Source organism: Microchirus variegatus, assembly GCF_963457635.1.
Source record: "Microchirus variegatus genome assembly, chromosome: 12".
Lineage (NCBI taxonomy): Eukaryota > Metazoa > Chordata > Actinopteri > Pleuronectiformes > Soleidae > Microchirus > Microchirus variegatus.
The window spans coordinates 16692333-16717332 of NC_139813.1; the positions used below are offsets into that span (position 1 = coordinate 16692333).

The window sequence follows — 25000 nt, forward strand, 5'->3', positions numbered from 1 at the left end:
ATTTCATACTAAATATCAAGTTATAATGAGTTATTTCTGCATGATTTTTAAAAATGAATAGATAGATCCATCCATTTTCTACCGCTTTATCCTCCACATGAGGGAGGTCATACGTCCTGGGCAGGTCTCCAGTCTCTCACACTCACGGTCAATTTAGAGCACATGTGTCAGACTCAAGGCCCGGGGGGCCAGATGTGGCCTGCCACGTCATTTTATGTGGCCCACGAGTGATTAAATGGTCTTAAAAATCTGTGTTAAAATAGGTCTATGCTGCTTTAAGGCGTGCGTTGACCATAAACTACATTTCCCACAATGCATGGCGTATGCGTTACCCGCAAAGTGACGGCATCACCATCGCGGACCGGGTTACATCTATAATGCATCATATTTGTTACTTGAATAAGTAATAAATGCAGAAGGTTATTTATTGAGTGTCCATATGTCCCATAATGCATGTTTTTGGACTGGTTGGAGGAAGCCGGAGAATCCGGGTCTTCTTGCTGCTAACCACTACATGAAATTATCTTGACTGCCCCCTACTGACCAAACTGGAAACTCAGTGCCCCCATTTGACCTCCAGACTCCTGTTCTCATGCGACCAAACAATTATATATTTATTTATTATTATTTTGATGAGAATAAACCCTGTACCTTTAAACACGTGTATGGTAAGTGTATTTTTAATCGTGACCCTTGTCCCAGAAAGACTCAGCCAATCGCAGGTTTACTTTCACTTTCAAAACGGGATGAATAAACAGATGCTGATCCACTTTCACAGTGACGGGAAAACTGTCGACACACACACGGTTTTGTCCCTGCCCTTTAACTCCACACTCCCTCCCTCTTTCATCCGCGGAGTTTCCAACTTTTCATCTGCCTTTAAGATGAGCAGTGAAACTTCCCGAATTGCCTCAAGTGACCCATCGTCTGTTGCGTAAAAGCCTCAGATCGCTCCGTGCGCTCGCAGCAGCAGCAGCAGCAGCACCACCCAGTCACCATGTCGCTCATTTCCTTCGGTAGTCGCGTCTTTAGGTCTTATTATTTACACGTTTTGGGTCGAAGGGGATGCAGCACAGCGGCGTTCATGCCGGAGGCTGCGGGCTTCGACGGAGTTTCGAGCCGCTCCGCCCTGCACGAGTTCTCCGTGTCCAACAGCGAGACTTTCTGGGCCGCGTTAGCGCGCCACAGACTCAGCTGGATGAGCCCGTTCCACACGGTCCACGACTGCGACCTGAGCCGGGGCAGGATCCGCTGGTTCGAGGGAGGGAAGCTGAACGTGTCCGGTAAGTTTCACGTCACGGTTTTTTGTTTTGCTTTGCTTTGTTTTGTTTGGATGCGTTTACGGCAAGTGACTGGAATGTCGGAAACGGTGCGCGCTCATCAGATCAGCGTCACCATTTTGGATCAAATTTCCACAACACCCCCACCTCCCTCTCTCCCTCTCTCCCTTACTGTTAATCTATGTGTGTGTGTGTGTGTGTGTGTGTTTTTCTTTCTTCATGGAAACAAACAGTGAACTGCCTGGACCGTCACGTGCAAACATGTCCCGAGAAGGTGGCACTGATCTGGGAGAAGGATGAGCCAGGGTCAGAGGTTAAAGTCACCTACAGGTTAGCACCTCTGTGTGTTTGTGTGTGTTTGTGAGGACCAAAATAAACTCTTAGATCATAGGATGTGTGGACACTTTTGGGAAGTGAGGTCATCAGCAGGTTAAAGGTTTCTCTGGGTTAAGGTTAGATTGAGGTTTAGGTCAAAGGCTTAGGCGTGTAGTTGTGATGGTGCAGGTTCTGATAAGAGGATAGTGAATGTATGTTGTCATGGGTGTTCTCAGTCAATTGTGCATGTCCCTAAAACATGTACCTGAGTGAAGATCACTGATTAGATTAGATTAGATTACACTCGGTCAGATGTAAAGAGGGACAAGTACAAAATAGGACTAGAATAAGCAATACAATAAATACAATAGATGTTATAATACAAATGTAAGTGAAAATGTACACTGTATACTTATGAACAACAGAATGAAGCATACAAAGTGTCATACCACAGACGTAATGCATGTATATATTTATTTGACATGGAAAAACACATATAAATGTATAGTAACACTATAACCTGTCTTCAAACTGTCCAAAATCAGCTTTTAAAATGAAATAAAACACCAAGATCCTATAATATTGCGTCACTTTTATTCTCTCTCTACAGGCAGCTGCTGGAGATGACATGTCGCCTGGGCAACCTGTTGAGGCGGCGCGGCGTGAAGAAGGGCGACTGTGTCACCATCTACATGCCGCCTTGCCCTCTGGCCGTGGCGTCCATGTTGGCGTGCACGCGCGTCGGCGCGGCCCACAACGTGGTGTTCGCTGGGTTCAGCGCCGAGTCGCTTTCGGAGAGAATCAGAGACGGTAAGAACGCAAATGAGTCTCAAACTCAAATGACCCTGAGGGGCCACATGAGCATCAAGTCTGGTCAGTAGGGGGCGGTCAAGTGAAGAAAAGTACAACTGTGTGGGGAGAAAAAAACACCTGTTAAGTCAGGGTGCAGGTTATTAGCTAAAAATTATATCACAATATTACAACATGAAGCAACATTTGAGACGATATTTTACATACTTTCAAAATTATAGAATTTGTTTTTTGAAGGGCCGTGAGCTTCACCCAATTTTATTCTGGGATTATACAGTATATTCTGATAATGTAATACATTATTATTTGTTTTTTTTCCACATTAGTTTTATTAGATTTTTTGATTTTACACTGTCACACATGCTATTGTCCTTCTTTAAGATCCATATGTGTCACAGAACACTTCAGTAGGAAGCCAACCAGGAAATTAGAACATATTGAGTTACCACTAGTGGGCGACTCCGCCGATTTGCAGTGTCTATTTATATTTCAGTTTACATTCTCCATGCGTGTGTGAGTTTTCTCCAGGTTCTCAGGTTTCCTCCCATAGTCCAAAAATATGCAGAGGTGAATTGGACGCTCTAAATTTACCGTAGGTGCGAATGTGAGAGTTGAGAGGTTGTGTCCATCTCTGTATTTTAGCTGGGATTGTCTCATGTACCCTCATGTGGAGACTAAAGCAGTAGACAGTGTATAAATGTACATTTTCCTGACGTGTTAATGTTCTCAATAACTAGATCCGTCTCCTTTGGGAGCACTTTGTGCCAGTTTTGTAAGTTGTGTTCCCATTTGGATGAAAATAGGTGTTAAAATGCTGTCACTTATGTTTTCAAATTCAAAACTCAAGGCTTGAAAATACTTGAAAGTAAACCTGGCATTTGTATTTGGAAATAAAAAAAAGAGTTGAGTCCAACACAGAACCCACTGACTTTAATGTACATCATATTTCCAGCACAGTCCAGCATCGTCATCACAGTCAATCAGGGCGTCAGAGGTGGTAAGCTCATTCCACTGAAGAAGACGGTTGACTCCGCGGTCCAGAGCTGCCCCAACGTACGGCACGTGTTTGTTGGCATGAGGACAGAGAATCCGGTTGTCATGACGGAAAGAGACGTTGACATGGAGGAGGTGAGAGATCAGAAAACCGTGTGTGTGTGTGTGTGTGTCTGTGACGCGCATATCTCGCTGACTGTTTATCAGATTTTGGAGATGGGTTGAGCATGGCCCGATGGTGTGCATCCTCCTTTTTCAGAGTCATTTTCGCTGAATTATAACACTGCACTTGCGCTGATTTAATCACACTACACCAGCACTTGGCAAACCTGTTTCCAAAGGTAAGTTAGCGAGGCTATGAGGCTAACATAATACAAACACTGTGCAACCTTATTAGGCACAAAGCAAACTTTTTACTTTTCGATTAGCATTAGCGTAGCTAGCTGTTTTGTGACTGTCAGCCACACCAGTTTAAAATGTAAAAAATTGCATTGTGCCTAATGAGGTTGCACAGTGTTTACATTATGTTAGCCTTTACGTTCCTTATCATGCATTACCATAACTGAAAAATCTTCTTCAGCTCCCACTAAAGGAATACATACTTTAGGGTGACCATATTTTGATTTCCAAAAAGAGGACACTCGGCCCCACCTTGAGACACAAATTCAGACAGGCTTCTCAGAGGTTTATGAACATGCTTTATTATGCCTCAATGGTGCAAAATGAACTTCTGTAATGAAATCAAATCAAATATGTAACTACCTGTAATAACCTGTAACAAAATAATAGCTCTCTTTTCAAATAAATAAATAATATGAAAATATGACCTCTTCTGTGTTAGAAAATCCAGCTTTAAATATCTCTTCAAGGTAATAAGATAAATAATAAATTAAAACAGTCTCACAAAGATACTAACCTAACTCAGTCAACTTTGCAGAAGAACTCTCACCTCGCACAGCTTTTTTATGTTTTTCAGTATCCATGTGAGCTTTGAGATCTCCAGAACCTTTATTAGAAACTGAAACATATGTGCCAGCTTTGCACACAGTGCACTCCCACCGGTCCCGACCGGGACGGTACGTGGGAAAGTTTTTTTGTAGTTCATCTGTGAAGCTGCACTTACGCTTCGGCATTTTGTGTGCAATGCTGCTCCGCTGTCTGCTCTGTTGCCGCTGTCTGTTCTGTTTCCTGTGCATGTGCACGTCGCGGAGCCGCCCACAAAGCAGCCTCTCTGGAATTACGTCACACAACAAAAGAGGTACCGTAGTATTTGTATGCAAAGCGCCGGTCAATTTAAGTACACGCTTGATGGTTCGATGAAAAACAGCGAACCCCGGACATTTTCATGAATTTATAAAACCCCCCCGGATGCCCCGGACAGGACGTAAAAAGTGGACATGTCCGGGCAAAAGAGGACGTTTGGTCACCCTAACATACTTCCTACGGCCACTGCACTAGTACCTTAAAATTGAAAAAAGTATTTATTCTGCAGTTACTGTCTCTAAAAATAGTCCCATTGTATCTTTGCAGGAGATGCAGAAGGAGGACACGGTGTGTGAGCCAGCTGCCATGGATAGCGAGGACGTTCTGTTCATGCTTTACACATCGGGCAGCACGGGGAAGCCCAAAGGACTCGTCCACACACAGGCTGGATATCTGCTGTACGCTGCCGTCACACACAGGGTGAGTCAGAGAGTGTGTGCATGCGGAGTTTAATGTGTCAGCAGAGGAGCTGAAGTGTGGGAGTGGCTCACCAACTGTCAAGGAAACACCTGTGTGTTCACTGGAAATTACACACACTCACTCACACACTGGGACGATTGCTCCATAGAGAAAATCTCCAAGTGTGCACAGACATGTTGATCCTCTGTATTTAGCCATCAGTAAAGTTTGAGTGTGTTATTGTCTGAAAACTCAATTTTGTTCCACAAGCAATCTCTGATCTTAAGTGTTTTTTGTTTAATGTGATCATCATGTCATCTCTTCCACTTCCTGTCCCCAGTATGTCTTCGGCTATAGCGACGGAGACGTGTTCGGCTGTGTGGCAGATATCGGCTGGATAACGGGACACAGTTACGCTGTGTACGGGCCGCTGGCCAACGGTGGAACAACTGTTCTGTTTGAGAGCACTCCCATTTACCCTGACCCAGGTACATGCATGCATGAATGAAGGAGTCAGACAGTTTGGTAAATAAATAATCAAAGCTGGTGCTGTTTTGTTTCCACTACGCCAAAGGTGTTCATTCTAGTTAGAAGCTATAATGGTATCATCATTTTTAATGTAAGTGTAAAGTGTCAGAGTTAACTCCTTCAAGTCTCTGTCTCCATTGCTCTCTGTCTATGTAAAGCTGTTTATAGTTGAACTTTAACTCAACCTCACCCTCCAACACTAAAACCTAGTTTATGTATAAACAGAAGCCTGTCGTCAAACCTTGTAATGATGAAGGCGAAACGTCTTTCAACAACACTGCAGAGGGTTCAACGCCCGATGTTTATATGAAAATCCTTTGGGTCAGATTGTTTTTTTTTTTGGTTCCTAACATAATCTGTGTTTGTTCACAGGCAGATACTGGGAGATGGTTCAGAGGCTGAAGATTAACCAGTTTTACGGGGCTCCCACAGCGATACGACTGCTGCTCAAATACGGAGACCAGTGGGTGCAAAAATACGACCGCTCCAGCCTCAAAACTCTGGGCACTGGTAAGCCAAACACAAACAGTGTCACCACATATGAGCCACTGCACACCGTGCACCATATTTCTGTGCTGGTGTTTTCATCTAGGTTTTTTAAAATACAAATCCTTCAGTCTACAGACTATACTAACTGCATATACTATGTACTCAGAAGGTCCCAGAGGAATTTCTCTCCTGTAAGAACATGCACATGAGTGCACAGGCATGCACGCACACCCTGGCATCCAATTATGCTATATATGATATGTTCAGTTAATGCCAAAAAGTAGGGGTTATTTGTCAAATTTTGGATGACATACTATGCTGTGACTTTTTTTTATCAAATCTGTCAGAAAAGTCATACTATACCATGTCGTCCAAAATTTGACCAAAAAGTCATGCTATATAGTATGTGGTCCAAATTTTGTCAAGAAAGTCATACTATAAAGCATGTAGTCCAAAATTTTTCCTAAAAGTCATACTATAGCATGTCGTCCAAAATCTGTCAAAAAAATCATACTATAGCGTGTCGCCCAAAATTTCACCAAAAAGTCATACAATAGCATGTCGTCCAAATTTGTCAAAAAAGTCATACTAAAGCATGTCGTCCAAAATTTGACCAAAATGTCATGCTATACAATGTCGTACGTCATACTATACTATATCGTCCAAAATCTGACAATTTTTTTGAAAAAAATTTTTTTGGTACAAAACTTGACAAAAACGTCATACTATACTATGTACTACATCATACTATACTATGTGGTCCAAAATTGGGGCAGGTTGGGTACTCTACCATATGAGCTAAACGCAATGTCTTACTATACTATGTCGTCGACCTCAATGTCATACTACACTATTTAGTCCAAAATATGACAATTTTTTTGGAAAAAAAGAAATTTGGTCCAAAATTTCACAAAAACGCCATACTATACTATGTCGTCGACCTCAATGTCATACTACACTATTTCGTCCAAAATCTGACCATTTTTTTGAAAAAAAATGTTTGGGCCAAAATTTGACAAAAACGTCATACTATACTATGTCGTCCAAAATCAAACTTTTTAAAAAAAATTTTTTAGCCCAAAATGTGACAAAAACGTCAAACTATACTATGTCGTCGATCTCAATGTCAAACTACACTACTTCGTCCAAAATCTGACCATTTTTTGGAAAAAAACTTTTTGGTCCAAAATTTGACAAAAACGTCATACTATACTATGTCGTCCAAAATTGGAAACATTTTTGAATTTTTTTTTTTACCCCAAAATGTGACCAAAACATCATACTATACTATGTCGTCGACCTCAATGTCATACTACACTACTTCATTCAAAATCTGACCATTTTTTCCAAAAAAAACATTTTGGTCCAAAATTTGACAAAAACGACATACTATGTGGTCCAAAATCGAAAAAAAAAGAAATTGACATTTTTTTCATACTACACTTTTTCGTCCAAAATCTGAATTTTTTTTGGGAAAAAAACTTTTTGTCCAAAATTTGACAAAAACGACATACTATACTATGTCGTCCAAAATCTGACAATTTTTTTGAAAACCATTTTTTTGGTCCAAAACTTGACAAAAACGTCATACTATACTATGTAGTACGTCATACTATACCATATCTCCAAAATGTGACAATTTTTGGAGAAAAAAATTTGGTCCAAAATTTGACAAAAACGACATACTACTATGTTGTCCAAAATCGGACAATTTTTTTGGTCCAAAACTTGACAAAAACGTCATACTATACCAGGGGTCTGCAACCTTTAGGATGAAAAGAGCCATTTTGTCGTCTCTCCACCCAAATAAAATTCATTTGGAGCCACAAAAAACACACAAGATGGAGATAATACCACGTATAAAGTTTATTATACAGACAAACTATACACAATAGTAATAGTCTCTTTCATTTATGACATTTAAGAACTACAACATGTTCAGTTTATACCCAACCTCTTGTACCCGTAGACCTGGTTCTTCCATTGTTTCATTGTTTGTGGCAAACTAAAGAAATTAAAATGGACCCACTTTGAAATAAATGAAGCAAATATTTGGATTGTATGTTGTTCATGCTCGAGAAAAAGGCATGTGGATCCAAAGATGGACAGGACGCATCCAAACATGTACCGAATATTGAATTTTACGTCGATGTTGGATGTGATGCACAACATATTAAAATACTTTTATTTGTCGCCTTGATCTCTAAAGCTACAAGGAGCCACTGCAGAGTGGCTGAAGAGCCACATGTGGCTCTAGAGCCGCAGGTTGCAGACCCCTGTACTATACTATGTAGTACGTCATACTATACTATGTCTCCAAAATGTGACCATTTTTGGAGAAAAAAATTTGGTCCGAAATTTGACAAAAACGACATACTATACTATGTCGTCCAAAATCTGAAATTTTTTTTGAAAACCATTTTTTTGGTCCAAAACTTGACAAAAAGTCAAACTATACTATGTAGTACGTCATACTATACGATGTCTCCAAAATGTGACCATTTTTGGAGAAAAAAATTTGGTCCGAAATTTGACAAAAACGACATATTATACTATGTCGTCCAAAATCTGACAATTTTTTTGAAAACCATTTTTTTGGTCCAAAACTTGACAAAAAGTCAAACTATACTATGTAGTACGTCATACTATACCATATCTCCAAAATGTGACCATTTTTGGAGAAAACTAATTTGGTCCAAAATTTGACAAAAACGACATACTATACTATGTCGTCCAAAATCTGACAATTTTTTTGAAAACCATTTTTTTGGTCCAAAACTTGACAAAAAGTCAAACTATACTATGTAGTACGTCATACTATACCATATCTCCAAAATGTGACCATTTTTGGAGAAAAAAAACTTTGGTCCAAAATTTGACAAAAACGACATTCTATACTATGTCGTCCAATATCGGAAAAAAATTTTAATATTTTTTTTTAGCCCAAAATGTGACCAAAATGTCATACTATACTATGTCGTCGACCTCAATGTCATACTACACTATTTCGTCCAAAATCTGACAATTTTTTGGAAAAAAACATTTTGGTCCAAAATTTGTCAAAAACGACATACTATACTATGTCGTCCAAAATCGGAATTTTTTTTTTTTTCCCCAAAATGTGACCAAAATGTCATACTATACTATGTCGTCGACCTCAATGTCATACTACACTATTACGTCCAAAATGTGACCATTTTTGGAGAAAACTAATTTGGTCCAAAATTTGACAAAAACGTCATACTATACTATGTTGTCCAAAATCGGAAACATTTTTGAAAAATCTTTTTTTACCCCAATATGTGACCAAAACATCATACTATACTATGTCGTCGATCTCAATGTCATACTACACTACTTCGTTCAAAATCTGACAATTTTTTCCAAAAAAAACAGTTTGGTCCAAAATTTGACAAAAACGACATACTATACTATGTCGTCCAAAATCGAGAAAAAAAAAGGACATTTTTTTTAGCCCAAAATGTGACTAAGACATCATACTATACTATGTCGTCCAATATCGGAAAAAAATTTTAATATTTTTTTTTAGCCCAAAATGTGACCAAAATGTCATACTATACTATGTCGTCGACCTCAATGTCATACTACACTATTTCGTCCAAAATCTGACAATTTTTTGGAAAAAAACATTTTGGTCCAAAATTTGTCAAAAACGACATACTATACTATGTCGTCCAAAATCTGAATTTTTTTTTTTTTCCCCAAAATGTGACCAAAATGTCATACTATACTATGTCGTCGACCTCAATGTCATACTACACTATTACGTCCAAAATGTGACCATTTTTGGAGAAAACTAATTTGGTCCAAAATTTGACAAAAACGTCATACTATACTATGTTGTCCAAAATCGGAAACATTTTTGAAAAATCTTTTTTTACCCCAATATGTGACCAAAACATCATACTATACTATGTCGTCGATCTCAATGTCATACTACACTACTTCGTTCAAAATCTGACAATTTTTTCCAAAAAAAACAGTTTGGTCCAAAATTTGACAAAAACGACATACTATACTATGTCGTCCAAAATCGAGAAAAAAAAAGGACATTTTTTTTAGCCCAAAATGTGACTAAGACATCATACTATACTATGTCGTCGACCTCAATGTCAGACTACACTATTTCGTCCAAAATCTGACCATATTTTTGAAAAAAAAATTTGGTCCAAAATTTGACAACAAAGTCATACTATACTGTGTCGTCCAAAATTCGGAAATATTTTTTCAGGGTGTTTTTGTCTTTTTAGTGGACAGTTTTGTGGTGAGAGACAGCAGGCAAAGAGTCATACTATAATATGTAGTACGTCATACTATACCATATCTCCAAAATGTGACCATTTTTGGAGAAAACAAATTTGGTCCAAAATTTGACAAAAACGACATACTATACTATGTCGTCCAAAATCTGACAATTTTTTTGAAAACCATTTTTTTGGCCCAAAACTTGCCAATACTTCATACTATACTATGTAGTACGTAATTCTATACTATGTCTCCAAAATCTGACCATTTTTTGGGAAAAAAACATTTTGGTCCAAAATTTGACAAAAATGACATACTATGTCGTCCAAAATCAGAATTTTTTTTTTTTGCCCAAAATGTGACCAAAATGTCATACTATACTATGTCGTCGACCTCAATGTCATATTACACTACTTCGTCCAAAATCTGACCATTTTTTGGAAAAAAAAGTGTTGGTCAAAAACTTGACAAAAACGACATACTATACTATGTCGTCCAAAATGGAAAAAAAATGTAATATATTTTTTTAGCCCAAAATGTGACCAAAACGTCATACTATACTATGTCGTCGACGTCAATCTCATACTACACTATTTCGTCCAAAATCTGATCATTTTTTGGGAAAAAAACTTTTTGTCCAAAATTTGACAAAAACGACATACTATACTATGTCGTCCAAAATCTGACAATTTTTTTGAAAACCATTTTTTTGGCCCAAAACTTGCCAATACGTCATACTATACTATGTAGTACGTCATTCTATACTATGTCTCCAAAATGTGACCATTTTTGGAGAACAAAATGTTGGTCCAAAATTTGACAAAAACGACATACTATACTATGTCATCCAAAATCGAAAAAAAAATGAATTGAATTTTTTTTTAGCCCAAAATGTGACCAAGACATCATACTATACTATGTCGTCGACCTCAATGTCATATTACACTTCTTCGTCCAAAATCTGACCATTTTTTGTAAAAAAAATTAATTTGGTCCAAAATTTGACAAAAACGACATACTATACTATGTCGTCCAAAATCGAAAAAAAAATAAATTGAAAGTTTTTTTTAGCCCAAAATGTGACCAAGACATTATACTATACTATGTCGTCGACCTCAATGTCATATTACACTACTTCGTCCAAAATCTGACCATTTTTTGGAAAAAAACATTTTGGTCCAAAATTTGACAAAAACGTCATACTATACTATGTCGTCCAAAATCTGACAAATTTTTTGAAAACCATTATTTTGGTCCAAAACTTGACAAAAACGTCATACTATACTATGCAGTACATCATACTATACCATATCTCCAAAATGTGACCATTTTTGGAGAAAACTAATTTGGTCCAAAATTTGACAAAAACGACATACTATACTATGTCGTCCAAAATCTGACAATTTTTTTGAAAACCATTTTTTTGGTCCAAAACTTGACAAAAACGTCATACTATACTATGCAGTACATCATACTATACCATATCTCCAAAATGTGACAATTTTTGGAGAAAACTAATTTGGTCCAAATTTTGACAAAAACGACATACTATACTATGTCGTCCAAAATTGGGAAACATTTTTTCAGGGCGTTTTTGCCTTTTTAGTGGACAGTTTTGTGGTGAGAGACAGCAGGCAAAGAGGTGGGGAATTACATGCAGAAAAGATCGCTACGTGTGGGATTTGAACCAGTTTCGCCAAGAGCAACTACATTCTCAACACATGGGGCAGGTTGAGTGCTCTACCATCTGAGCTAAACACAAAGTGATACTCAGCATGTCATCGACGTCAATTTTATACTACACTATTTCGTCGAAAATCTGACCATTTTTTGGGAAAAAAACTTTTTGTTCAAAATTTGACAAAAACGACATACTATACTATGTTGTCCAAAATCGGACAATTATTTTGAAAACCATTTTTTTGGCCCAAAACTTGACAAAAACGTCATACTATAATATGTAGTACGTCATACTATACCATATCTCCAAAATGTGACCATTTTTGGAGAAAACAAATTTGGTCCAAAATTTGACAAAAACGACATACTATACTATGTCGTCCAAAATCTGACAATTTTTTTGAAAACCATTTTTTTGGCCCAAAACTTGCCAATACTTCATACTATACTATGTAGTACGTAATTCTATACTATGTCTCCAAAATGTGACCATTTTTGGAGAAAAAAATTTGGTCCAAAATTTGACAAAAACGACATACTATACTATGTCGTCCAAAATCTGACAATTTTTTTGAAAACCATTTTTTTGGTCCAAAACTTGACAAAAACGTCATACTATAATATGTAGTACGTCATACTATACCATATCTCCAAAATGTGACCATTTTTGGAGAAAACAAATTTGGTCCAAAATTTGACAAAAACGACATACTATACTATGTCGTCCAAAATCTGACAATTTTTTTGAAAACCATTTTTTTGGTCCAAAACTTGACAAAAACTTCATACTATACTATGTAGTACATCATACTATACTATGTCTCCAAAATGTGACCATTTTTGGAGAAAAAAATTTGGTCCAAAATTTGACAAAAACGACATACTATACTATGTCGTCCAAAATCTGACAATTTTTTTGAAAACCATTTTTTTGGTCCAAAACTTGCCAATACTTCATACTATACTATGTAGTACGTAATTCTATACTATGTCTCCAAAATGTGACCATTTTTGGAGAAAACTAATGTGGTCCAAAATTTGACAAAAACGACATACTATACTATGTCGTCCAAAATCTGACAATTTTATTGAAAACCATTTTTTTGGTCCAAAACTTGACAAAAACGTCATACTATACTATGTAGTACGTCTTACTATACTATGTCTCCAAAATGTGACCATTTTTGGAGAAAAAAATTTGGTCCAAAATTTGACAAAAACGACATACTATACTATGTCGTCCAAAATCTGACAATTTTTTTGAAAACCATTTTTTTGGTCCAAAACTTGCCAATACTTCATACTATACTATGTAGTACGTAATTCTATACTATGTCTCCAAAATGTGACCATTTTTGGAGAAAACTAATGTGGTCCAAAATTTGACAAAAACGACATACTATACTATGTCGTCCAAAATCTGACAATTTTTTTGAAAACCATTTTTTTGGTCCAAAACTTGACAAAAACGTCATACTATACTATGTAGTACGTCTTACTATACTATGTCTCCAAAATGTGACCATTTTTGGAGAAAAAAATTTGGTCCAAAATTTGACAAAAACGACATACTATACTATGTCGTCCAAAATCTGACAATTTTTTTGAAAACCATTTTTTTGGTCCAAAACTTGCCAATACTTCATACTATACTATGTAGTACGTAATTCTATACTATGTCTCCAAAATGTGACCATTTTTGGAGAAAACTAATGTGGTCCAAAATTTGACAAAAACGACATACTATACTATGTCGTCCAAAATCTGACAATTTTTTTGAAAACCATTTTTTTGGTCCAAAACTTGACAAAAACGTCATACTATACTATGTAGTACGTCTTACTATACTATGTCTCCAAAATGTGACCATTTTTGGAGAAAAAAATTTGGTCCAAAATTTGACAAAAACGACATACTATACTATGTCGTCCAAAATCTGACAATTTTTTTGAAAACCATTTTTTTGGTCCAAAACTTGACAAAAACGTCATACTATACTATGCAGTACATCATACTATACCATATCTCCAATATGTGACAATTTTTGGAGAAAACTAATTTGGTCCAAATTTTGACAAAAACGACATACTATACTATGTCATCCAAAATCGAAAAAAAAATAAATTGAAATTTTTTTTAGCCCAAAATATGACCAAGACATCATACTATACTATGTCGTCGACCTCAATGTCATATTACACTACTTCGTCCAAAATCTGACCATTTTTTGGAAAAAAATTAATTTGGTCCAAAATTTGACAAAAACGACATACTATACTATGTCGTCCAAAATCGAAAAAAAATAAATTGAAATTTTTTTTAGCCCAAAATGTGACCAAGACATTATACTATACTATGTCGTCGACCTCAATGTCATATTACACTACTTCGTCCAAAATCTGACCATTTTTTGAAAACCATTATTTTGGTCCAAAACTTGACAAAAACGTCATACTATACTATGCAGTACATCATACTATACCATATCTCCAAAATGTGACCATTTTTGGAGAAAACTAATTTGGTCCAAAATTTGACAAAAACGACATACTATACTATGTCGTCCAAAATCTGACAATTTTTTTGAAAACCATTTTTTTGGCCCAAAACTTGCCAATACGTCATACTATACTATGTAGTACGTCATTCTATACTATGTCTCCAAAATGTGACCATTTTTGGAGAAAACAAATTTGGTCCAAAATTTGACAAAAACGACATACTATACTATGTCGTCCAAAATCGAAAAAAAATAAATTGAAATTTTTTTTAGCCCAAAATGTGACCAAGACATTATACTATACTATGTCGTCGACCTCAATGTCATATTACACTACTTCGTCCAAAATCTGACCATTTTTTGGAAAAAAACATTTTGGTCCAAAATTTGACAAAAACGTCATACTATACTATGTCGTCCAAAATCTGACAATTTTTTTGAAGACCATCATTTTGGTCCAAAACTTGACAAAAACGTCATACTATACTATGCAGTACATCATACTATACCATATCTCCAAAATGTGACCATTTTTGGAGAAAACTAATTTGGTCCAAAATTTGACAAAAACGACATACTATACTATGTCGTCCAAAATCTGACAATTTTTTTTGAAAACCATTTTTTTGGTCCAAAACTTGACAAAAACGTCATACTATACTATGAAGTACGTCATACTATACTATGTCTCCAAAATGTGACCATTTTTGGAGAAAAAAATATGGTCCAAAATTTGACAAAAACGACATACTATACTATGTCATCCAAAATCGAAAAAAAAATAAATTGAATTTTTTTTTAGCCCAAAATGTGACCAAGACATCATACTATACTATGTCGTCGACCTCAATGTCATATTACACTACTTCGTCCAAAATCTGACCATTTTTTGTAAAAAAATTAATTTGGTCCAAAATTTGACAAAAACGACATACTATACTATGTCGTCCAAAATCGAAAAAAAAATAAATTGAAATTTTTTTTAGCCCAAAATGTGACCATTTTTTGGAAAAAAAAATTTTGGTCCAAAATTTGACAAAAACGTCATACTATACTATGTCGTCCAAAATCGGACAATTTTTTTGAAAACCATTATTTTGGTCCAAAACTTGACAAAAACGTCATACTATACTATGCAGTACATCATACTAAACCATATCTCCAAAATGTGACCATTTTTGGAGAAAACTAATTTGGTCCAAAATTTGACAAAAACGACATACTATACTATGTCGTCCAAAATTGGGAAACATTTTTTCAGGGCGTTTTTGCCTTTTTAGTGGACAGTTTTGTGGTGAGAGACAGCAGGCAAAGAGGTGGGGAATTACATGCAGAAAAGGTCGCTACGTGTGGGATTTGAACCAGTTTCGCAGAGAGCAACTACATTCTCAACACATGGGGCAGGTTGAGTGCTCTACCATCTGAGCTAAACACAAAGTGATACTCAGCATGTCATCGACGTCAATTTCATACGACACTATTTCGTCGAAAATCTGACCATTTTTTGGGAAAAAAACTTTTTGTTCAAAATTTGACAAAAACGACATACTATACTATGTCGTCCAAAATCGAAAAAAAATAAATTGAAATTTTTTTTAGCCCAAAATGTGACCAAGACATTATACTATACTATGTCGTCGACCTCAATGTCATATTACACTACTTCGTCCAAAATCTGACCATTTTTTTGAAAACCATCATTTTGGTCCAAAACTTGACAAAAACGTCATACTATACTATGCAGTACATCATACTATACCATATCTCCAAAATGTGACCATTTTTGGAGAAAACTAATTTGGTCCAAAATTTGACAAAAACGACATACTATACTATGTCGTCCAAAATCTGACAATTTTTTTTGAAAACCATTTTTTTGGTCCAAAACTTGACAAAAACGTCATACTATACTATGTAGTACGTCATACTATACTATGTCTCCAAAATGTGACCATTTTTGGAGAAAAAAATATGGTCCAAAATTTGACAAAAACGACATACTATACTATGTCATCCAAAATCGAAAAAAAAATAAATTGAATTTTTTTTTAGCCCAAAATGTGACCAAGACATCATACTATACTATGTCGTCGACCTCAATGTCATATTACACTACTTCGTCCAAAATCTGACCATTTTTTGTAAAAAAATTAATTTGGTCCAAAATTTGACAAAAACGACATACTATACTATGTCGTCCAAAATCGAAAAAAAAATAAATTGAAATTTTTTTTAGCCCAAAATGTGACCAAGACATTATACTATACTATGTCGTCGACCTCAATGTCATATTACACTTCTTCATCCAAAATCTGACCATTTTTTGGAAAAAAACATTTTGGTCCAAAATTTGACAAAAACGTCATACTATACTATGTCGTCCAAAATCGGACAATTTTTTTGAAAACCATTATTTTGGTCCAAAACTTGACAAAAACGTCATACTATACTATGCAGTACATCATACTATACCATATCTCCAAAATGTGACCATTTTTGGAGAAAACTAATTTGGTCCAAAATTTGACAAAAACGACATACTATACTATGTCGTCCAAAATTGGGAAACATTTTTTCAGGGCGTTTTTGCCTTTTTAGTGGACAGTTTTGTGGTGAGAGACAGCAGGCAAAGAGGTGGGGAATTACATGCAGAAAAGGTCGCTACGTGTGGGATTTGAACCAGTTTCGCCGAGAGCAAGTACATTCTCAACACATGGGGCAGGTTGAGTGCTCTACCATCTGAGCTAAACACAAAGTGATACTCAGCATGTCATCGACGTCAATTTCATACTACACTATTTCGTCGAAAATCTGACCATTTTTTGGGAAAAAAACTTTTTGTTCAAAATTTGACAGAAACGACATACTATACTATGTCGTCCAAAATCTGACAATTTTTTTGAAAACCATTTTTTTGGCCCAAAACTTGCCAATACGTCATACTATACTATGTAGTACATCATTCTATACTATGTCTCCAAAATGTGACCATTTTTGGAGAAAAAAATGTTGGTCCAAAATTTGACAAAAACGACATACTATACTATGTCGTCCAAAATCTGACAATTTTTTTGAAAACCATTTTTTTTTTTTTGCCCAAAATGTGACCAAAATGTCACACTATACTATGTCGTCGACCTCAATGTCATACAACACTATTTGGTCCAAAATCTGACATTTTTTTTGAAAAAAAACTTTTGGTCCTAAATTTGACAAAAACGTCATATATATATATACTATGTCGTCCAAAATCGAAAAAAAAAGGACATTTTTTTTAGCCCAAAATGTGACCAAAACATCATACTATACCATGTCGTCGACCTCAATGTCATATTACACTACTTCGTCCAAAATCTGACAATTTTTTGGAAAAAAAAATGTTGGTCCAAAATTTGACAAAAACGACATACTATACTATGTCGTCCAAAATCGAAAAAAAAATAAATTGAATTTTTTTTTAGCCCAAAATGTGACCAAAACGTCATACTATACTATGTCGTCGACCTCAATGTCATATTACACTACTTCGTCCAAAATCTGACCATTTTTTGGAAAAAAACATTTTGGTCCAAAATTTGACAGCAACGTCATACTATACTATGTCGTCCAAAATTGGGAAACATTTTTTAGGGCGTTTTTGCCTTTTTAGTGGACAGTTTTGTGGTGAGAGACAGCAGGCAAAGAGGTGGGGAATTACATGCAGAAAAGATCACTACGTGTGGGATTTGAACCAGTTTCACCAAGAGCAACTACATTCTCAACACTTGGGGCAGGTTTAGTGCTCTACCATCTGAGCTAAACACAAAGTGATACTCAGTGTGTCGTCGACGTCAATTTCATACTACACTATTTCGTCCAAAATCTGACCATTTTTTGGGAAAAAAACTTTTGGTCCAAAATTTGACAAAAACGTCATACTATACTATGTCGTCCAATATTGAAAAAAAAAGGACATTTTTTTTAGCCCAAAATGTGACCAAAACATCATACTATACTATGTTGTTGACCTCAATGTCATACTACACTATTTCATCCAAAATCTGACCATCTTTTGGAAAAAAAACTTTTTGTCCAAAATTTGACAAAAACGACATACTATACTATGTCGTCCAAAATCGGAAAAAAAAATTTTTTTTTTAGCCGAAATGTGACCAAAATGTCATACTATACTATGTCATCGACCTCAATGTCATATTACACTACTTCGTTTTTGGTCCAAAATTTGACAAAAACGACATACTATATATACTATGTCGTCCAAAATCGAAAAAAAAAAAAAAAAAATTTTAGCCCAAAATTTGACCAAAAAGTCATGCCATGGCATGTCGTCCAAAATTTGACCAAAAAGTCATATTATAGCATGTCATCCAAAATGTTTCCAAAAAGTCATACTATATAGCATGTCGTCAATTTTTTTTCCTAAAAGTCATACTATAGCATGTCGTCCAAAATTTTACAAATTTGACCAAAACGTCATACTATAGCATGTCTTCCAAAATGTGAAAAAAATGTCATACTTTTGAGAAAAATTGAGTAATAGCCAATTCAGTGTGACACTTTATAACATTATAAGAACTTTTTCTGGGCACTGTTATGACATACCGCATTATAACGTTTTAACGTTTTTGACTTAGCATTGTTTATTCATCGTAATATGTCTTTAGGCAGTTTTATACTGCACTGTTGGCCTGTTCCCATCAGTGGAATTCATTCATTTAATCAAGTCGAGAAAAACAATGTATGACAAAATCAAATCAGTGAAGCTATTGTTGCCCCTTTTTTTTGCAGTGGGTGAGCCCATCAACACTGAAGCGTGGCAGTGGTACTACAGAGTGGTTGGAGGCGAACGGTGTCCTGTTGTTGACACCTGGTGGCAAACAGGTAACTGTGGACACGCTGGTGTTTTACTCTGTAAGCAACAGGAGACATTTTTCACCAATTAAAAAAAAAATATTACACATCATATCTTTGAATAACTAATTAGTAACTTAACTTAATTACTAACTTTTGGTTGTTAGTGCATTGAAGCAGTTGGGCAAACAGAGCAATGTGTGAATGTTTACTCTTTTATCATATTCTAATGTTTGCACTTCACTCTTGACCTCTAAAGTACACTGTGTCCGATACTGTTATCTATACCATGTGTAATGTGGAGCGCGGTTCACTTCACTCGTTTATATATCATCTGGACTCACTGGAGTCAAGCGGGGTATATTATTTTAGGGTTTTTAACTCACACCACATAGACGTGTTTTATTTTCTTTGTCAAATACTCAGATTGCCAGTTGGATTCGTTTTGACTGCAGAAAGCAGCTGCTATAACTGTGGCTGCCAAAAGAGCCACGTCACAAAGTGGATAAACAGCAATGTGGCTCTATGAACATGAGTTGTTTCTCTGCAGCCTGTGGCTCAGCTTTCTCTCAGACCAAAGGTCATCTTGACTTTCTTATTTAGTCGACACAGAAAAAGTGTTTTTGTTATTTCCTGCAACTCATTCATGATTGTATAATAAGAAACCAGTTGGAAGAACAAACGTTTAAACTATGCAAATAAACTATGTACTTATTGTGCTACAGGGACAGTATGTTTGCAGTAATTACCATGGGTGTGACAGGACATACTCGCACCTTTAAAACCACCACTATTCGTCTTCTACAGCAGATAAATGAGAGACAAACAGCATGTTGGAAAGCAGTTTCTGAGGGAGAACACAGGACAGATTAGCACTGACCAAATGGCACAAAACGGCATTAATTACCATAAAAACGATATAATTCATTGACGCTATTTAAACATCATGAGAAACGAGAATTACTCTCAACAGATATGACCCAAATGCCCCGGTGCCAGTTAAAAGGATTATGTTGTTATTTTTTATCTAAGTGGACCAGTTTGTGGCAGTGTTCATGAATGTCATTTGGTTAATCTGGGAGCGAGTAGCCTGTTTAGAGGGGAAATTAGATTTGGGTTTTAAAGCTGCAGCAGTGGGCGTGATCCCAGGGAAAGAAAGAAAGAATGAACTACACATGCACACGAACATGACCCTTAAAGGAGCCACAGCACTCTTACAACATGGGATTTTGTGTCATGTGACCTTCATGTCCTTCCTTCACACTCAGGTGAACCTAACGTCCTTAAATATTTAATGACAGGTGTCCATTCAACTGTCAAAGAGCCAATACCACCAGTTAGTCACAACTAAAGAAGTCTTTAACGTAACTAAAAGAAAGTCCATTTGTCTATAAGTTTGTGGAATTATTGATAATTAAAGAAAAATCGGCCTTTTGCACCTTTAACTCTTTAAGGTACTACTCAACTATTTGGTCGACCACACTTTAAGTCACTATATCTCATTGAAAAATGCATCAAGCTGAACTCACTAACACTTAAAGTGACTCGTTCTGAATGTTGTACTTTATGAATTATGCAAACCAGGTTTATTATGAATAGACGTCTCAACCATTTGGTAGAGGCCTGTATCTGAAACACTGTATGGTAAAAAGAAAAAAATATAAAAAAAAAATATATATATATATATATATATTGTCGTTATTGTAATCATAAGTAAATAAATAGAATAATAAATAAATAATAAACTAATAAAAAAATGCAAAGAAATAATTTTTCCTTTGCTTGAGCAAACACTCACTTACAGTTGAACTGAACTGGACGACAGTTGCTGGTTGCCATTGTGGATCATCTGTTTGTGTGTCCTACTTTGTAATGAGTCCCCTCTGGTGTTACCAGCACTGTTGTCACTGACAACAACACCAGGCAGATTTACTTTCCCTGAGGCAAAAAAAAAACAAACAAATTAAATTAACTAGTTATGTCTGTCAATTAATCGACAGTACACATTGGTAATTTGAATAAGAGAGGTTTTCTTTTTTTAATTTGACCTTATTTTTTATTTTGTTTGATATTTTTTAGTCATGTGTATGTATAAGCTCTATTCTCACTCACTCACAAAGACTGCAGAGTGCCCTTATTATTTTTTTGTTATAAAGCCCATATATATGTAGTATATTGTTGTTGTACACACAGCACTGTGTATATTTAATCTGGCTTATTTTTTATTTTTTTTTTCTCTCTCCCGCGTTCTCAGAGACAGGTGGCATCTGCATCGCCCCGAGGCCGTCAGAACCAGACGCGGAGATTATTCCGGGGATGGCTATGAGACCGTTCTTTGGCATAAAGCCAGTGCTCATGGACAGTGAGGTACGGCAGCGCGCTCATCCCCTGCATATGTGTGCGATGGCTGCCCGTGAGGAAAGGGTCAGATTAGGATTATAAACTAGTCACCAGCTGGGTCACTTTTGATAGCCACTCTGCTCTCACTCACCAGTGCCAAACCCCTCCCTCTTTTTAAAATCTGTCCTGCTGCTTTGTGCTTATTACAGAGACACAGATTCACAGTGTTGTCCACAGACAGTCTTAGATGACCTCTGACCTCTAGGGACATCGGTATCAGTCAGATATTAGTCAAAATCACTGGATCATCTATTGGACAGAAGAAAATGTCAAATCTGACTGTACAAATGTAAATAGAAATCAGCAAGTCATGTTTGGGCCGTTTATTACAACAATATCTGTTACACAGTTTCTTACTTGCAGTATTTAATCTGGTCAATAAACAACTTGATTTCCACTCCAGGGCAAAGTTGTGACGTCCAACGACAGGACCGGAGCTCTGTGCATAGCTCAGCCTTGGCCCGGAATGGCCCGGACCATTCACAACGACCACGAGCGGTTCAAAGAGACCTACTGTCAGCAATATCCCGGTACGGTGGTATAACGTTTTACGTGTACGCAGATCCTCACCTGTGGAGCCTCTTGGCGTTTCTCTCGTGGTTGACTTCTTGATTTCTTCTCACGTCAGGTTATTTCGCTACGGGTGATGGAGCCCATCGAACCAAGGAGGGATATTACCAGATCACTGGGCGACTCGATGATGTCATCAACGTGAGCGGGCACAGGATTGGGACAGCGGAGATCGAGGATGTAGTGGTGAGTGGTCGGTGTAAACAGCTGGTCTAATTTAACAGCATTGATAATTAGATAATTAACGTCCTTTGTATGTTTCTGTAATGGTTAAAGGGCAGGTTTACCAATTTTTTTTCCCACTTGGTCAAATGAAAAGTAAAGTTAAAATCATTATGATGCTGCTGTTTTAATTCACACATTATTACAGAGATTAAATTAAGCTCTTTTTACTCATATAATATGACAGAAATGGTATAGAGGAGTGTTGGGCTTTTATTTTCTTTTAAGGAAGTGACTTTGACGTCAACTTTCTGTCAGTTTTATAAATTTTTTACAATCCCAACTTCCTCTGTTGTTGTGGGAATGATTTGAATAACACATTTATCTCAGGAAATTATTTTTAAAAAAACAGTATTATTTTTGGGTGGAGGGGCCCTTTAATACAACAGTATGTAGACACTCTTTAATAAAAATGACATTTTAAATGCTAAAATATAATTATTAGCGTTATGCATGATTTTTCTATTTTACGGTTTTACAAAAAAAAACAAAAAACAGAAAAAATAGTAAATCACATCATTATTTATTGATTACGATGTCAAATTATAGTTAATCAAAATCAGTTTTAGTGGTTGAATGTTATGCTGGATTAATTTCTGACTTCTCTGCTCAGCTCGGTGAAAATGTGGCTATAAAAAATGTGAATTCAGTTTGTTATTTGCCAAATAAATAACAATAACATTTTCAGTTTTAAACAAGCTTTTGAAAAGAGTTCTAAAATATGAATGTTTTCTCGTTCTTTTATGACAGATGGTCTAATAAACGCGTTATACACTGTGCATAGTTTTAACAGGATTAAGAGTGATTTAAGGTCGTTGCTTTGTGTTTGAAACAAAGAGACATAATCTTATTAGTTAGAATTTCCATGTGAATCTTTTAAAATTGATAACAATGGATGATGGTGGTTTGTTTGAACAGAACCAGTGTCCAGCAGTGGCTGAATCTGCCGTCATAGGATACTCGCACGACATCAAAGGAGAAGGTGAGAAACACGTTGTTATGGTTTTCAGGAAGTGGATTTCTCTTCGTGAGAAGGATTGCGCAAAAACTGCTGAACCAGTTTCTTAGAACTTGGTTGGAGGGTGTGTTTTATGGCCTTAGAAGTTAACATTTAGCAGCACATGACTTTTACTAACTTTATGAAATGTGGCTTAACTCAACATGTTCTTTTCAAGAAATAATGCAGAGATCATTTGTTTTTTTAAAAAAACAGGCATTTATAGAGTGATAATCAGGGTTCATACACCTTTTCCAATGACAAATCCATTATTTTCCAGTATCTTTCAGCTACATATATAAAGGGATATAGACAGAACATAACAAACATGATTATTTTGCTTTCTTAAATCACATTAAATGCCACAATCAAACATACAAATGAGGTGCCATATTCATTCAGACTCAAAGTGTTTAGTTTAGCTACTGTGAGAGAAATAAAAATCACTATTTCAAGCATTTTATGCACTTAATCTAAAGATTAAACTCAAACCTTGGAAGCGCAACAAAAAAATCAAAGCACATTCAAGGATTTCTAACACATGTACAAACCCAGGGTAATAGTTTTCAATCACACATTAAGGCGTCTTTGAGCTTTATTTAAAGCTCTGTACAAATATAACATTATTATACACGTTGCTCACAGGTCTTGGTGAGAATCTAACAGCAGATTTTTCCCCGTTTCATTGCTCTGGCAGGCGTTTACACCTTCGCGGTGCTAAAAAAGAGCGTAGAGACCGAAGAGGTGGACCTGTCCAAGCAACTCAAAGACCTGGTCTCTCAAAAGATCGCCAAGTACGCGAGTCCAGACTGCATCCAGGTATTTATTTCTCTTAACATCTTTTTTTGGGTTTGTTATTACACTTGAACTTTAACGATTGCCTTAAAATGGGAAGATTTTAGATTAATGTTGGTGGCCAATCCCAATCTGATGTGCTGTACATACTATGTAGAGACAGACATTTAATAGCAACTTCCAGTATTTTAACTTTTAAGTCTCTCTCTCTCTGTCACAGTTCGTCCAGCGTCTGCCTAAGACACGCTCCGGGAAGATTATGCGACGGGTGCTGCGCAAGGTCGTGGAGGGCGACACGCGTGGCCTGGGAGACCTGAGCACACTCGATGACCCCACAGTCATTCAGGAGATCATCCAGAGTCACAACAAACACTTCCGCAAACAGTAACCGCACTCCTTTCTCTCTCTAAAGCAGGGGTCACCAACCTTTTTGAGACAGAGAGCTACCTTAAGGGTAAAAAATAATATGGAGGGCTACCATATAATATTTTTTTGTTTGTTTACCATTTAAATGATTAATATTATGCATTAAACTGCATACACATTCATTCCAGTGCTTACTCCTAACGATTACCAGTTTTTATAAACAATATCAAAGATATTTTACTGAGCGATCATATGGATACATGCAAGTGAGGTGAA

The 25000-nt window shown here is 36.3% G+C and overlaps 2 protein-coding genes across 2 annotated transcripts in view; both read left to right on the forward strand.

Annotated features, from left to right (window-relative positions):
* The window catches only part of LOC310935259 (dihydrolipoyllysine-residue succinyltransferase component of 2-oxoglutarate dehydrogenase complex, mitochondrial-like), a 148586-nt gene that overhangs the window by 103453 nt on the left and 20133 nt on the right, over nucleotides 1-25000 (forward strand). The window lies entirely within an intron of this gene.
* acss1 (acyl-CoA synthetase short chain family member 1) lies at nucleotides 886-24998 on the forward strand. The gene is made up of 14 exons (XM_083899181.1): nucleotides 886-1283; nucleotides 1514-1610; nucleotides 2206-2405; nucleotides 3358-3533; nucleotides 4929-5081; nucleotides 5401-5548; nucleotides 5961-6098; nucleotides 19312-19404; nucleotides 21629-21741; nucleotides 22178-22304; nucleotides 22403-22530; nucleotides 23485-23548; nucleotides 24261-24382; nucleotides 24579-24998. Exons 1-14 carry the CDS (start codon nucleotides 998-1000, stop codon nucleotides 24744-24746), a joined length of 2013 nt encoding a protein of 670 aa, XP_083755307.1. The 5' UTR covers nucleotides 886-997; the 3' UTR covers nucleotides 24747-24998.